The sequence below is a fragment of the Sorex fumeus genome, unplaced genomic scaffold, assembly GCF_029834395.1.
Source record: "Sorex fumeus unplaced genomic scaffold, SorFum_2.1 ptg000043l, whole genome shotgun sequence".
Taxonomy (NCBI): domain Eukaryota; kingdom Metazoa; phylum Chordata; class Mammalia; order Eulipotyphla; family Soricidae; genus Sorex; species Sorex fumeus.
This window is the reverse complement of record NW_026606100.1, coordinates 3980848-3997901: the sequence shown is the minus strand read 5'-3', so window position 1 is coordinate 3997901 and position 17054 is coordinate 3980848. Positions and strand designations below refer to the sequence as shown.

Sequence of the window (17054 nt, the reverse complement as noted above, 5' to 3'; positions counted from 1 at the left end):
TGTTCTGCCCCCGTTCCACCTTTCTCTAAATTCACTCTCATATTCTTGATTTGCTTTTATTATATTCTTACTTATGTCACCATTTATGTGACTGTCACCTGTGACCCCTTTGGAATATCCTATGGGCCTAAGGAAGACAGTTGAGAAACTGTTAGTTTAGTTATCTAGATAACTATTATCTAAATGTTCTAGATAACTAAACTACATCAACCTCAGTATTGGTAATTTCCTTTGAAATGCATTAAAAAGAAATAAAAAACCAAAACTGTTAAGTACATGGAGAAATGGTCAGATAAGAAAAGATGGCAAAACATTTTAGACAGAATCTGGTTCTGGTTGGTAGAAATATGAATGTCAACTACATTTTTAACAGCTTTTCAGAGCATTTGAAAATTGTACTTAGAGAAAATGATAATGGTGCTGCTAACTAAACTGGCCAGCATATCTCTGCTGTGTGGGGTCTAGTGTGCAAAGATGGCAGGCAGCAAGCAACCTTCTCCGTAGCGTACATAGCCAGTGGCTTTTATGGAGACTGTCTGCAAAGGACTTTCTGTGGACATTCCTATCTGCTCTCATGTTTGCCCCAATCTCAGACTCCAAACAGTCTTCAAGGAGCCTCTGGAAAGCCCTAAGCACAGAGGGCATGGTTCACATTGGCCAAGTCATCAAGTAAGGAGCATGTGACTGAGGTTCTGCACCAGGTTAAGTTCAAGTTCCCTTCTGCCATTGAGAGCTGCATATATAAGAAAAGGGCATTGCTAAGTATAATAAGGATGAGTTTGAAGACATGTGGCTGAACAGAGGCATATTCAGATGGCTCTGGGGTGAGATACATCCTGAATCGTGGGCCTCTGGAATGGTGGCGCACTGAACTCCCGAGAGCCTCGGAGCTGCTGCCCCTAGTCCCTATTGCCCAGCCCTCACCATATTCTCCCACCCTACCACAATAAATCAAGCGTCTAAACAACAACAGAGGGAGGGGAGGAAGGGAGAGAAGGGGAAAGGGAGAGAGAACGAATCAGGTTGTAAGCACGTTTTGTGGACCTTTGGTGTCCCTGGAGGAAATTAACTAAACAGAGTGACTATCTGTCATATCTCTCCCAGACTAGAGCCTCAAAACTGGGGTGGGCTCTGGAAAAGGCATCAGTTTCTTTCTTTTAACAAGAACTTTAGGAAGTATGTAGCCAGTAGCTATATCCCATGGTCCTAGGAGCACCGTCACCTTTGTTTCACTTCTCACCTGGGCTTGCTTCACGCCCTCCTCTTCTGGCAGGTTGGTGAGGTGTTCTTTGCTTTCAAGGGTCTCCTGACATCCTGAAACCTTGAGGCTTGGTCTCCACACTGCCCAACTCTCCCAGGGTTCCAAAACTTCCTGCTTCTATGTCCTGGCTAGTGAGGCCCCACTATGGCAACCACTTCTTAGCACACTTAACATTACTTCCTACTGTCTACCCATCAAACTGCTGCTGTAAAGTCTGGGTCTAATTCACTTTTCTTTCTCTTCCACCTGGCACTAAAAGTGCTCAATAGTGACCGACTCCATGATCAAAAATTGGTATGCCAACCCTAGGTACTTTTTACACTACAGTACACAATATTCTGTGTGGACAAAGGTTCCCTCCTAGATTGTGTACTATTTTTGAGGTCACTTTCAGGTCTTCTGTGTTTTGTCCCCTGATGCTGGTCTAGAGCAAATATGCAATTAAAGTTACAAAATAGGTACTGACTTTAGAAAAAACACCTAACAGAAAAAAGCAACAATCTGCTGAGCTCAATCTTCTAAGCCAGGGAGTGGGAAGGAGAGAGGGTAGAAGGAAGAAAAAGAAGACTGGGGTGGGGTAAGGAGAAAGGGAAGGAGGGAGGGAGAAAAGGGGAGGGGGGGAGAGAGAGACAGAACAAGAGTATCCTCACTGTGAGCATGAGAGGGGAAGGGAAAGGAGAGGGAGAAAGAACGACGGAAAGAAGAGGGAAGGAGAGAGGGAGGGAAAAGGAGAATGATAATAGTTAGGTCCTGGAGATTCACTTATTTTTTTTGAATTCCCAGGGGTCCTTTTAGTGACTCCCAATGCCACTTGGTCCAGAGCTGCTCAGTTCCATCAGAAAGGACCACTGTGGTAGAGTTTGGGGACCAAGAAACCTCCACATGGCAGGCATGTAGTCCAATTCATTGAGCTATCTCTCTGGCACTGCAGATTGTGCTGATGCCCAAGTAATGCCCACAAAGTTTGAATGGATAAATGATCCCAATTCACTACCTCCACAGTCCCCTGCTAACATATCCCTAGTTCTCAGACATTTCCCAAAGGGCTTGTCATGAAAGCAATTCATGTGGCACAAACAAGTGCTCTCAATCTTTCACTTCTTTTGTTTTATTTTGGGGCCGGAGAGATAGTACAGCAGGTAAGGCTGCCCTACAAGCAGCTTTCCTCAGTAAAGAGCTAGGAAGAACCCCTGAGTATAGCATAGCCATGTGTGGCCCAAAACCAAAACAAACTTCTTTTTATTTTTTGGGCCACACCTGGCTGTGCTCAGGGCTTATTTCTGGCTCTGAGCTCAGGGATCACTCTGAGCTTGGAGAAACATATACAGTGCCTGGGAAATACCACAGTCAGTCATTTGCAAGGCAAGTGCCCTGGTCTGCTATACTATCTCTCCTTGAATACCTTCTGAGTGAACACGTAACCTTTTGTTCGAAAGACCTTGAACAACTTTTGCTTTCAAACCTGGATGCTACCAAATCTCAGAGTCACTGTTTCCAGACCCAATGCATAAAAAATGAAAAACAAAATAAAAAGAGATCCAGTTGATAGAAACCCCCTACCAAGTCCACTGTAAAAGCCATTCATTCCTCTTAACTCGGCCCTGGTGACCTAATGTTTCAATAGAAGCACAGCATACTTGGTCACTTGTTTGTACTCTGCTCCAAATAGTTGTTGTTTAAAGGAAACTTCCAGCTCTTCCATTGTACTGTCTAAAGCAATGATTTTCCTCAACTTCTCTACATCTATGGACCAAGCAGTTTTTCAGCAATTGCTTCAGCTTGGTTAATTGCTTCCTTGGAATATTGCTAGATTCAATCCCCCACACTTGAAGGAAAAAAATAAAAGCTAAGTACCTGATAAATTTAAGATCTGTATCCTGGTTGGAATCTTGCAGTCTCTTCAAAAATGAGCTCTTTGAGTTTCTCCTTGGGCAAATCATCTAGTTCCATGTCAAACTTGAATGGTGCCTCAGCAATGGGCTTTTAGAGAAAAGAAAATAATGGAGAGAAAAGTTGCTAAAATTAAGACTATCATTTACTGACATATAAAATGACTGGCTTAGATTATGAACTTCATAATGACAAACACAGATAAGCAGATAAGCACTGTGTGCCACACTCTTAAAAGCATACTTCTAGTAAGTACTTAATAAATAAGGAGAAGCTAAATCTATTTCATTATAAATAAATACTAAAGGAATCATTAAGCATGAAGTTATAATGAAAACTTTAAAGACTACACCGGGGGCCAGAGACATAGTACAGCGGGTAGGATGCTTGCCTTATGAGGAGTTGACCTAAGTTTGACCCCCAGCCCACCAGGAGTAAGTGCAGAACCAGGAGTAACCCCTGAGCACTGCCATATATGGCCCAAAAGCCAAACCCAAAAACAATCTACTAAAAAACCCCCAAACTAAAGATACATTGGATAATGTCCATGTTTGTGTTAAACTGAATAAGCCTTATTTATTTATTATACTAGGTGATGCTCATGGATCACTCCTGGCAGGGTTCAAGAGACCATATTTGGTGCCAAGGGTTGAACGGGGGCGGTCACATACAAGGGAAGTGCCTTAACTCCTGGACTATCTCTAGGTCCTGAACCCTATTTTATTTAAAAAATAGAAATGTAATTTTGATTTTTTTCTTTTTGGGTCACACCTGGCAATGCACAGGTGCTACTCCTGGCTCTGCACTCAGGAATTACTTACTCCTGGCGGTGCTCAGGGGACCATATGGGATGCTCGGAATCGAACTTGGGTCGGCCGTGTGCAATGCCCTACCTGTTGTGCTCTCGCTCCAGCTCCCCCAAAATAAAAATTTGAGACAAAAAGGAACATACTCCAATCTTTAATAATTGTGTAATGAGAGTACAAAGTACTTTTTGGAACAAGTTTCCTTACTTCTAGGGCTTGAGCTGGCTCTCTGCTCAAGGATCACTCCTGGTAGTGTCTGGGGGACCATCAGTGTCTGGGATCAAATATAGTTGCATGGAGGCAAGCCCCTTAACTCTTGTACTACCTCTCTTGCTCTTTCAAGCAAATACACAAAACCAAGGAAGTTACTAAGGATATATTTTAACCTCCTATTTATGTCAAAGAACTCCCATATGACTCACTGATGAAAATACATGCCAATATAACTTCTATTTTGATTTTAATTTTTTTTTGGGGGGGGGGTTGCTGGTGCCATACCCAGCAATGCTCCGGAGATGATGTGGTACTGGAGAGCAAGGCTGGGGTTCCAGCAGGCAAAGCGTGTACTCTAGCCCTTTGAGCCACCTGAGACGAAGTCCTCTATTTTGATTTTTAAGTACCTCTAAACTATGCAATGATATAGAACTTGTTGATACTAGCTTTCAATTAGTGAATCCCTAATAGTTACCAGGCATTTCTAGAACTTATTCATGTAATCCTCTTATTAGAACTAATTTAAGAGAAGAAACAGGGCTTCCAAATTCTGTACTAAGTTTTGGTCACTTGAAAGGATTCATGGCCATGAGAAAAATGTTAGTTAAACCTTTCTGAAAGATAACTGTGTGGATTCACACAAGGTATCTTATATACTTAGGACTAATTCATAGGACTAAAAGGACCTAATATGGTCACCTATTTGCCTGAAATTTCTTGTGTTATAGGTATCTCCCCAAGCTGTCTGAATTGTTTCTTAGAAGACGAAAGAGATGAAGGAGATGCTGATTAATGAATAATTCTTCTTCTTTATCTCTTTTTTCTCTTCCATTTATCAGATTTTAGCTTCTGCAGTTACTTTCTCCTTTCCTCTTACTGTAATTTTAGTCTCTGTCTGTGTCAAAATAAGAGTGTGTGAGAGGTTTTGCCTATACGTAAGTCTCAACTAGAAAGATCCAAAATTCTGGGACCCAAGTGATAGTATAGTGGGTAAGGTGCTTGCCTTGCATGTGGCTAACCTGGGTTCAATCCCCAGCATTCTACATGGTCCCTCAGCATTGCCAGGAGTGATTCCTGAGCATGGAGTCGGGAGAAATTCCTGTGCATTGCCAGGTGTAGCCCAAAAACAAAGACCAGAATAGATCCAAATTTTGCTTTACATTACATTTTTGTTATTCTCTAGAATAAAGTTAAAATTTAGCCCCCAGAGAATCCAAGTCAAGAAACTGGGATATTCCTATAGTGAATATTAATATGGTATCTTTTACTTGAAGGCCCACATGCTCTGGTGACTTGCCACAATCCTTCTATGGGCTTATTTCTTTTTTGTCTTCTTTTTGGGTCACGCCCGGCGATGCCCAGGGGTTACTTCTGGCTCTGCACTCAGGAATCACCCCTGTTGGTGCTCAGGGGACCATATGGGACGCTGGGAATTGAACCCGGGTTGGCCGCGTGCAAGGCAAATGCCCTACCCGCTGTGCTATTGCTCCAGCCCCTCTATGGGCTTATTTCTAACCACAGTAGGCTTCTGTGCCCTCATCCCCAAAGAGGCACACCAGAGTAAAGTAACTAAACTTGGTGAGAAATGTCCAGGAGTATCTTCCCTCTTGTTCTACATCTTATCACCCCACCCTCAGGAAATAATCATCTCTCCACCTTTAAGGCAGATATTTTGGTTCATGGGTCTTTTGCAACAAATCATGACAAGGTCTCTAGCCCTAGACTCCTTCCCTATCAATGTTCTTCTTCCCTTTGGGGGGTGTGATGGCTTGAGTCACACCTGATGGTGCTAGGGGATCATACGTGGTACCAGGGATCGAACACCAGTCAGCTGCATGCAAGGCAAGTGCCCTACTCATTATACTATTGTTCCGGCCCCTCTGTGTTCTACTTCTTCCATCCATTTTATTGGCCCTTCCCCAGCTATCCCTGCAAAGCTTAAGCAATGCTGAAAGCACCAGTCCTTGATATGGAAGATGTGGACTTGTTCAGAGTAGAGGTACAATGTTATTTCTTTGGACAATCTAAGCATAATATGCCCACTCCACCCCCACCCTGGCCCTGGAGCGGGTGCTTGTTGTTGGCTGAGACATCCTTAAAGCAGCAGCTAAAAGCTCTTACCTCATCACTTGGATCATAATACTGCTCCAGATACGGGTGAGCCAAAGCCTGTTCTACTTCAATCCTCTTGTGAGGGTTGAATGTCAACATTTTGTCCAGTAAGTCCAGAGCTAAAAAGAAAAAGATTTTTGCAGTGGTGAGAAGCAGATGGAGTAGTCACTGAAAACATTTTCCATTTCCTGCTTAAGCAATCTTACTGACAAAATGATTGAGCTAAGCATTGTCATAGGGAGAACGGCCATTATATTTAGTGCCTACTTTATCCCTGAGTTTTGGTGTTATTTTTTTGAGTCATAACCAGCTATGCTCAGGGGTCACTTCTGGCTCTGCACTCGGGAATTACTCCTTGTGATACGTAGAGGACCATATGGGATGCCGGAATTAAACCTCGCCTGGTTTTGTGCAAGGCAAATGTCTTACCTGCTGTACTGCTCTGGCCCCCAACAATATAGGTGGATTTTGAAAGAATTCTGCTATATGAAACAAATCAGAGAAATACCATATGATCTCACTTATATGTGGGTTCTAAAAACCCGGACTATGGGGCCAGGGCGATAGTACAGTGGGTAGAGCGTTAGCCTTGCACACAGCCAACTGAGGTTCAATCGACCCCTGACATCCCATACAGTGTGCCAGAAGTCAGTCTCAAGATAGCAGCTGGATACTGGTAGGCACCCTGCTACATTCTCGCCTGGCCTGAGATGACTGAAAGGGCAAAACTGTTATCTCTGTGCTTACATGTACATTTGCTCTGGCTCCCACTTAGAGGCTTTGTTTCTCAAGCCTTAAGATAATTGGCAGATAATAAATTCCATTATACAAATATTGGAGATAATGAGGTATTTTGCATCAAAACCCTTTTTCATGTTTATAAAATGAAGTGTTAGAAAATAGGTTTTCTTGGGGGTGATGGTGATTGAGATACACCAAACATTGTTTAAGAGCTACTCCCAGTTCCTTGGATGGAGCTCCCCGCCAGTGCTGAGTGGGAATGACCACGTGGTGTCAGGGATCAACCTAAGCTGTCCATAAGCAAAGTGTGTGCTCCAACTTCTTAAGCTTTCTCTCTAGTATCCAAAAGCATATATTGACATATTAAATCAATACATTACATAGTAATTTAGTATACAAAACATCAATTTACAGTAAATTAACAAATTAATATGTTAATTTCTACAAAGAAATGGTCCTTTTGGTCCATTTGGTCCAAATGGTCTTCTGGTCCAATATGGTCCTTTTCTCCGGGGGTTGGGCAATACCCAGAGGTGCTCTGGGGTTACTTCTGGCTTTGAACTCAGGAATTACTTGTGGCAGTGCTTGGGGAACTGTATGGGATCCCAGAGATCGAATCCAGGCAGCATGCGCAAGACAAATGTCCTACTCACTGTACCACTGCTCCAATCCTATAAAGAGTGTATTCTTTTTTAAAAAAAATTTTTGAAGAGTATATTCTTACATTTAATTTTTGCTTCCACATAATTTTACCAATACATATATACACTGGGAAAGTGTGTGTGTGTGTGTGTGTGTGTGTGTAATATAATATTTTTCTTTGTAGGCTTAGAGAAGATGTTGGAGTGGAGAAGGTCCTTAGTAACTAGCCAAAGTTTGGCCTTAATAAAAATAATCTGAACAGAAGGACTGCAGTCAAATTCCTCTAGTCATAGAATTGGATCTTGGGGCTCACAGACATTCAAAGGTGGCTCTCTCAAAGAGGCTAGGGCAATGCAGCACAATGGTCACGATTCTGGCATCTCCAGCTCGAATCCTTGAAACATAGACACTTGTTTGTGAGATACATGAACACATGACGCACTCTTTGCCGAGCTTTGGTCTTATTATCTATAACCAAGGCAATAAAACTTACCTCCTTCCCTGCTCCCAACCTTCCCCTTATGGACTCACAACAATCCCCCGAGTGACTTTCCTAAGAGACTATAGGTCATTTGGCCTTTTGCCTAATTAGACAATGTGGCAGGAAGAGGGCCTGGCTAAGGTAAGGTTCTAATTTCTAAGCCAGTGGTGGTGCTGGTGTGGACTTTCTTCATTCGAATCTTGTTGGAATTCCAGAGAAAAGCATTTTAAGGTAACCAGATGTTTTACAACTTAAACATTTCTAAAACAGGTCTTTTTAGTTTCTTCAAATTAAATTCTAGGTCCTTAAACCTTCAGACAAAAATTTCAAAGCAAGACAGCTTTTTTAGCTATTTTAAAAAATAACTGGATCTCAAGCTTCTTGTTATTGCAAATGCTAGTTATTGCAAATGCTATTTCTGCATTATTCACAGCTACAGAAGGGGAAAAGGAGAGAAGCGGGAAGCAGCTGGCAGGTGCTGATCCCACAATCAAAGTGCCTGGCCTCCCTCCTCCCACGCCACACAGCAATCCACTGGCACCACTGAGATAGCATGAATCATGCTGTCTCTGAGTATGTTTCCTTGGATACAGGTTTGATTTCCCCTAAAAGACTGGAAGTCCCTTTGAGGTTACAGAGCTACATCTGACCACAATCAGCGGCTCTCCCAGTGCCTTCTTAGAGCCTTATCCTTCTCCTTATCTTCATGGGTCGCTGAGGAATATGATCCTACATTCTGATTTACTCACCATGTTTTTCTCCTGGCCGGGCCTGGCCTAGCCTCTGAGAGTGTTCATCTCACTCATGTAATTGACTCTCCCCAGCATTATTGTGGATTCATCTAACCAACCCAGCAGAATGATGATCCTAAAAATGGTTGCAGTCTGTTGTTTGCATTCTCAACTTTAATTTATAAGCAGAGACAAAGACTAGCTGTGCTAATTGTGCCACTGCAACAGTGGCTCCAACTTTCTGAACTTAAAGCCCTCTTCTCTGAAAAAGGATTGAGGATTGATTGTAGAAAGCAGTTAATTCAATTCACAATCCACAACTGCCACAAATGCTTTACTGTGAGAAAAATCACTGCACTGTATTCAATATGTAATAGATATGCTTCATGTATACTTTGCATTTTGTTATATAGAACACCGTAACAAAATCAAATTATAAACTCAGACCTCTTTCTAATGCCATGTGCACACACATGCGTGTGCGCACACACACACAGAGTAAATCAAAACAAATTAAAGATCTCGATATCAGAACTGAATCCATAAGGTACACAGAGGAAAACTAGGTAGAACTCTCCATGATATTGAAATTAGAGGCATCTTTTAGGATTAAATGCCACTGACATGGTAAGTGGAAGCAAAGATAAACAAATGAGACTACATTAAATTAAGAAACTTTATACCCCAAAAGAAATGATGAACAGAATAAAGACTGCCCACAGACTGGGAAAACTTACATGTCTCCTCATCCAATAAAGGGTTAATATCCAAGATATATAAAGCACTGTAGAACTTCATAAAAAAAAAATCTAGGGGCCGGATGGTACAGCAGAGGATAGGGTGCTTTGCCTTGCATGTGACTAACATGGGTCTGATCCTTAGTATCCCATACAATTTCCCAGAGTATAGCCTGGAGTAATCACTGAGTACACAGCCAGGAGTAACCATTGACTACTGCTGGATGTATCTATCCCCCCAACATTCAACCTGATCAAAAAATGGGGAGAAGACATGAACAGAAACTTCCTCAAAGAAGAAATACAAATGACCAGAAGGTGAAGGACAAAACGTAGTACAGTGGGTAGGACATTTGTCTTGCACGTGGCCAACCCAAGTTTGATTTCTGGCATCCCACATGGCCCTCTGGTTACCACCAAGAGTGATAATCAGAGCCTGATTACCTGAATGCAGAGCCAGGATTAAGTCCTGAACATCACTAGGTGGGGTACCAAAATCAAACAATGACCCCCCACCCCCAACCAAATGGCCATAAGGCATATAAAATAAATGCTCTATATCACTAACCATCATAGAAATGCAAATCAAAACAATAATGCGATATCACCACACCAGTGAGACTGACAATAATCAAAAAGACAACAATCAGTGTTGGCATGGATACAGGGCAAAAGGGACCGTCATTCACTCCTGGTGGGAATGCCAACTGGTCCAGACTTTTGGGAAGACAATATAGACTTTTTTTTTTTTTTTTTTGCTTTTTGGGTCATACCCGGCAATACACAGGAGTTTACCCCTGGCTCTGCACTCAGGAACTACTCCTGGTAGTGCTCGGAGGACCATATGGAATGCTGAGAATTGAACCTGGGTCAGCTGCATGTACGACAAATGCCCTATCTGCTGTGTTACCACTCCAGCCCCAAATATGGACATTCTTTTTAAAAAATTAGGTATTGAGCTTCTATATAACCCACAATTCCACTCCTGGGAATATACCACAAGGGCCCAAAAATACAATGCAGGAAAGACATCTGCATCCCTTCGTTCGCTGAAGCCCTATTCACAACAGCCAAAGTGCCCAAGAATAGTAAAGAAGTTATGGTACATATACACAACATATATACAATGGAATACACTCGCTACAAGGAAATATGAATGAAATTGGTGCAGTTTGCTGGTCCATGGATGGATCTGGAAAATACGTTGAGTGAAATGAGTCAGACGGAAAGAAAGATACATAATGATCTCATTTCATGTGATGAGGAATATGAAGAAACATAGTAAAGGGATTAACTAACACCCTATGGAAATGAAAGGGAAGAGGAGAAACTTGTCCTTAGTAAGAAGCCTACCACTGGGGTAGGAGTGGGGGAAGAGAAGGGACCATTATGACAATGATAGAGGGAACCAGTCATTTTGGACTAGCACGAGATGCTGAAAGGAGGTAAAGTCACATGTACAGTACCCTATCAGTAAGCAGTAAAGTAAAACACAGTGCCTAATGTGTGTGTGGAGGTATGGAGGTGGGGCTGCGGGGGTGGGGGCGGGGGAGAAGGAAAAAAAGAGAAAAAAACAAAACAAAACAGTGTCTGCCAAGAGGCAAGCCAGGGACTGGATGGGAAACTGGGAACATTTGTGGAGGAAAGTGGACACTGGTGTTAACACTGTATGCCTGAGACCCAATCACAAATAAACTGTAACCCTGTAATTCATAGTGACTAAAAACAAACCAAAAAATTACTTGTTATAAAACTCAATTTTTGGATTTTGGGTCGTATCTGGTGGTTCTGGGGGACCATGTGGTGCTGGGAACTGAACCCAGGCATTCTATGTGCGAAAGATGAGTACTAGCTCTTTAACAGTTTTTGAGAAGAAAGAGCCATATGCTTTTTGTGGGGAGAGAGGGCTCACTTCCCGCAGTGGTTGGGAGACCACATGTAGTGCTAGCAATCGAACCTAAATTGGGTGCGCCTAACCTGCCATACTATCTCTCCAGCACGTTCTTTTCCCCCCAAGAAATCATCAAAAAAAATTGCTTTGGGCCACAACTGACAATGCTCATTACTCCTGGCTCTGTGTTAAAGGATCTCTCCTGGTGGCGTTTGGGTATCATATGGGATACCAGGCATCCAATCTGGATCAACCATGTGCAAGGCAAATGCCATTGCAATATTGCTCTGGCCCCTCATCAATTCTTTTGGAATTCTTTTTGATATGTGAGTAATGATATAAATTGATTTTCTTCCAAATAGTTATTCAACTAGTCAGCACCATCTGTTGAGGAACAGCCATTTCTTTCCCCTCAGTGCAGTAATTTTGGAACAAATCCTAAATTAGAATATGTTTTGAAGAAAAATCCACAGTACTACTGATTCAGGGAACTCAGCAATAAGAAATTATAAAAAAAAAATCTCACTTTCTTTGGGGGTGTCACACCCCAGAGTACTCAGAGCTTACTCCTGGGTCTGCACTAATTGATCACTCTTGGAGGGTCTTGGAGGATATGGAGTACCAGAGATCGAACCCAAGTTAGCTGCATGCAAGACAAGTGACCTTATCTGCTCTACTACTATCTCTCTGTCCCTTAATCTCAAATGAAAATGCCTTTTAGCCCCCGCCTCTAATGGGCAGACCTAGAAGTTCAATACTCCGAACCGTTGGAACAAAAGACAGGATAATGTTCCCTGTCTTTCAGAAAAACTCAATTTATACTGCACTAGCTGCTTCTGGGAACATCGGTTTTCCCACAGTACTGACTATGTAGTCAGTACAAACTTGCTATTATGATGAATGGGAAAAAGTGGAATTACTGACATTTCACGTTTACTTCTCATTTAATGAATAAAAACGAGTACTTTCTTGTTTAAGAGACAACTGGGTTGGGATACTCAGGAGTAAAGCACCTACTTTATAGGCATGAAACAGTAAGTTTGATCTCTGGTATCACTCAACATACTGAATGGGACCCCAATTCAATAGGATTTTGGAAGCCTGACAAAAATGCTTGTGGTATCAGTGCACTGCAAAGTGTGAGCACTGCAACTAAGTGTGAGACCCTGGTCATTCAACAACAAATGGATGTGGGGGGAAGGAAGAGAGGTATATTATGTTCCTTTTCCATGAACAAGTACTTATATGGAGCACTGGGTTTGACCTTAGGAACTAGATGGTCTGCCATTGTGAGACCCCTCCCCAAAATGCTACTGTTTGAGCTTCCAAGTTTTCATCTCTAGTTGAGATCTTCCATTCATTTATGCCATTTTCATATAAATTTAGATGGGGGGTGGTATGAGTCATATCTAGCAGTGCCCAAAGGCTTATTTCTGGTAATGTTGGGGGAACATATGTGGCGTTAGGAATTGAAGTGGGGTTGGCACATGCAAGGCAAAAATGCCACAACCTCTTTGATTCAAACCTTAGGTAGGTTCTTTTGGAAAAATCCCTTCCCCCATTGGAATGCTGTATGCATAAAATTGTATCATTATCAGTACTGTAAATTATAGTGGCTAAAATTTAAAGGAAAAAAAAAATCTTTTCCTGCACATCCCCTGCCCTCGTTGCTGATGGTGTGATGACTAGGGATTCTACACAAACCTGGATGTGGTGCTCACACGTGGTGCTTAACAAAGGCTTCACTCTTAGATGAGGCACACAAATTTATGAACTGCCCTCTTTTTAGGTTGTGGTGTTCACTAGGAGAAATTCACAAGAGGAAGTTCAACCTTTTGTGATGTTTATAGAACATCTGGCTGTGGTGTGCCCAGAAATCATTTATAGCACACAGGCTTAGAGAGAGCAGAGGTGCTATGATTGTGTTTAGTACATGCAGTACACTGGAAATCTGAACTTGTGACTATATGCTTGTAAGGCAAGAAGGAATTCTTAATCAGTGCACTATTCTTCTAGGTCTATATGCATGTTCTTTATATAATTGCTGGACTGTATCCAGGATCTTAGATCCTAAATGACACAGAACAGATATTCAAATAGAATTATTAAATAAATGAATCTATAATTTGTATTACAGAAAAAACTAAAAGGCTGGATGCATATAAATATTGGTCAGATTCTTTGGCACTCTCCCATCAGTGGATGGATTTAATTTCTTTACCTCTCCTTAAAACTGCCTAAGCTTATGATTTGTTCTGACCAAGTCAGCTGTACCATCATGAGCAGGGCAATTCCAAGGAGAATCAACTGCAGAACGTTTCAAGACCAACCTTAGGCAGCACAACTCTAGATAAATTGCGCACAGCCATCTTGTTGAACACCCGTCTAATGGACTGATGAACAAAAGGCCATTTTAAAGCCTAAGTTATGGAGTGGTCAGTTATACAGCATTGGATAACTGATGTCAACTCCCTCCCTCCTTCCTAGGTTTTTGGCAGCTCAGCCAGCCGTGCTCAGAGCTTACTATTGGCTCTGTGCTCATAGATCACTCCTGGAAGTACTTAGAGGGAACTCTTCCAAAATGGGAAGTTGTCCACTAAATTTAGCTCTCAGATTAGCTGGAAGAAGAAAAGTAAGTTGATCAGACTAATTGTAAACTTTCCCTGACATTGCATTTTATCTAATGGTATCTTCAGAATTAAATTTATTTTTAACAAGGAGTAGGTACATTTACATCTTTCAAAATTTAAAAGGCACAAGTAAAACAGTGGACATTCTCGTGGGTAGGGCGTTTGCCTTGCACGCGGCCGACTCCGGTTTGATTTCTCCGTCCCTCTCGGAAAGCCTGGCAAGCTACCGAGAGTATCCCGCTGCACAGCAGAGCGAGTCTTATTCAATATGCCAAAAACAGTAACAAAGTCTCACAATGGAGACATTACTGTTGCCTGCTGGAGCTAATTGATGAACAACGGAAAGACAGTGCTACAGTAATGTAGGAGTACTGCTATTTGTTCAGCCAAGGATTAAGCTGATTGAACTGGGCATGAAATGCGGGTTGTTGTTTTTTTTTTAAATTGTATCACCATGAGTTACAAAGCTTTAATGTTTGAGATTCAGCCATATAATTATGGAACATCCATCTCTCCACCAGGGCACATTTTCTTTTCTTTTTGCCTTTTGGGTCACACCCGGCGATGCACAGGGGTTACTCCTGGCTCTGCACTCAGGAGTTACTCCTGGCGGTGCTCAGGGACCATATGGGACGCCAGAGATCAAACCCAGGTTGGCTGTATGCAAGGCAAATGCCCTCTCCACTGTGCTATCGCTCCAGCCCCTAAATGTACTTTCTTATATAGTTAAAAGAATTACAAAAATTTGGGGGGCCTGAAGCAATAGTACAGTGGGTATGGTGCTTGCCTTGCAAGAGACAGACTAGGTTCGATCCCTGGTACCCTGAGCCCTGCTGGGAGAGATCCCTGAGTGCAGAGCCAGCAGTAAGCTCTGAGCACAGCCAGAGGGGGCTCCCCAAACCCTCAAAATGTAAGCAGGGGGTGCACACTGTAACTGTTGGTGCTCAGGAGTCACTCCTGGTGGGGTGGGGGAAAGGGGACTATGTGGTTCCAGGGACTGAATCCAGGGCTGCAGCACGCAAAAGCACGTTGTTCCAGCCCTCAGGATCATCTCCCTACATCAAGAATTCAGTTTCTGGGGCTGGAGAGATAGCACAGCGGGTAGGGTGTTTGTCTTGCATGCAGCCAACCCAGGTTCGATTCCCAGCATCCCATATGGTCCCCTGAGCACTGCCAGGAGTAACTCCTGAGTGCAGAGCCAGGAGTAACCCCTGTGCATTGCTAAGTGTGACCCAAAAAGAAAAAAAAAATTCAGTTTTTAAAAACCAAGTATTTTTCTTGGGGAGGGGGGGAGTAAGGTTTGAGCCACACCAATGATCCTCAGGGCTTAATCCTGGTTTTGTGCTCAGGGCTCACTACTGGGAGGCGTGGGGGACCATATGGAGTAACGGGATCCAACCTGGATTGGCTTTGTGTAAGGCAAGCACCTATATGCTGTACTATCGACTTGGACCCATAACCAAGTATTTCTGAATCTTATGTTGATATATTACATTTTTTAAAGATTTGACAGTAATTTTTAAAAATTATACATATACACATAAAATAAGCAATTAGAAGCAAAATTTCAACAGAGAACTTAGAAGATTAAAGATAAGCCTAAAGTAGATCTACATATACACATGGGAAAACATGCAACACAATTCTATTTGCATGACCTCTAGGGAATATTAGTTTTACCTCCTTAATAAAATATTCCTACAATTAAAAAAATCGTAAATGGCAATTTTCATCAACATCATTACCTTACTGTCATTATTGAAAAAGATTTCTGGGGTGACAGTACAGTGGGTAGGGTGTTTGCCTTGTAGACCGGGGTTCAACTGTCACACCCCTTGTGCTCCTTCGAGCACCACCAGGGGTGATCCCTGAATGAAGAGCTAGGAGTTAGCCCTGAGCACCATGGGGTTTGGCCCAAAAGTCAACAAAAATTTTGTGAGGGTTATGCCTAGTAGTACTGGAGTGGGAAGAAGGACTGCACAGAGTCAGGGATCAAATCTAAGGCCTTACACATGCAAGAGCAAGGTAAATGCTGGGCCACTTTAGCACATCCCCCAAACAAGTAAAAATCTCTCTCTCTCACACACACATAAAATTTATGTGTGTGTAAATATGTATGTTTATATGTCATACACACACATATATACACACATATTTACTTATTGTTGATTTGGGGGCCATATCCAGCAGTGCAAGGGACTTACTTCTGACTCTGTGCTCAGGGAACACTCCTGGTGGTACTCGGGATTCTATGGAGTACCATGAATCAAACTCAGGTTAGCTACATGCAAGGCAAGAGCCTCACTCTTTGTATCGTTACAGCTCCTCGTATAAAGTTTTTAAAAATAGCTGGATTAAAAAATAAATAGCTGGACATATAGTACAAAGGTTAAGGTGTTTGCTTTGCATGTGGATGGCCCTGGTTTGATTCGCAGTACTTCACATGGTCCCCTGAGCAGTGAACCAGGAATACAAGCTGTCTAATACATATTTAACAGATACATGTTAAATGTGAATAAAGCCAGAAATAGCCTAACAGGCTGAGCAAATACTTTGCATACAGGAGGCCAGGTTTGGTTCCAAGCACCCCTGGGAACAACCTCCAAGCTGGGAGGTAGGCCCTAGCATTATTAGGGTGTGGTCCAAAAAGCAAAAATTGAAAAAAAGAAAAAGAGAAAGAAAAATATTGTCAACTATTAAATCAATAAAATTTAATGAATCACCTTTTTCTTTTATGGACAATGCTGTAGATGTTATAAGTAAGGAATCTTTATTTAATCTGAGGTAACAACAACAACAAAAAAGGGCTGGAGCGATAGCACAGCGGGTAGGGCATTTGCCTTGCATGTAGCCGACCAGGCTGACCCGAGTTCAATTCTTCCACCCCCTCTTTTTTTTTTTTTTGCTTTTTGGGTCACA

At 42.3% G+C, this 17054-nt stretch overlaps 1 protein-coding gene across 1 annotated transcript in view; it reads right to left on the bottom strand.

Annotated features, from left to right (window-relative positions):
- The window catches only part of MAPK1 (mitogen-activated protein kinase 1), a 90808-nt gene that overhangs the window by 5986 nt on the left and 67768 nt on the right, over positions 1-17054 (bottom strand). The window contains exons 7-8 of the mRNA XM_056120790.1: positions 6292-6401; positions 3116-3241 (exon numbers count right to left, since the gene is read on the bottom strand). Of these exons, the coding sequence (XP_055976765.1) occupies positions 3125-3241; positions 6292-6401 (227 nt within the window). The 3' untranslated portion in view covers positions 3116-3124. The remainder of the gene's footprint in view (positions 1-3115; positions 3242-6291; positions 6402-17054) is intronic.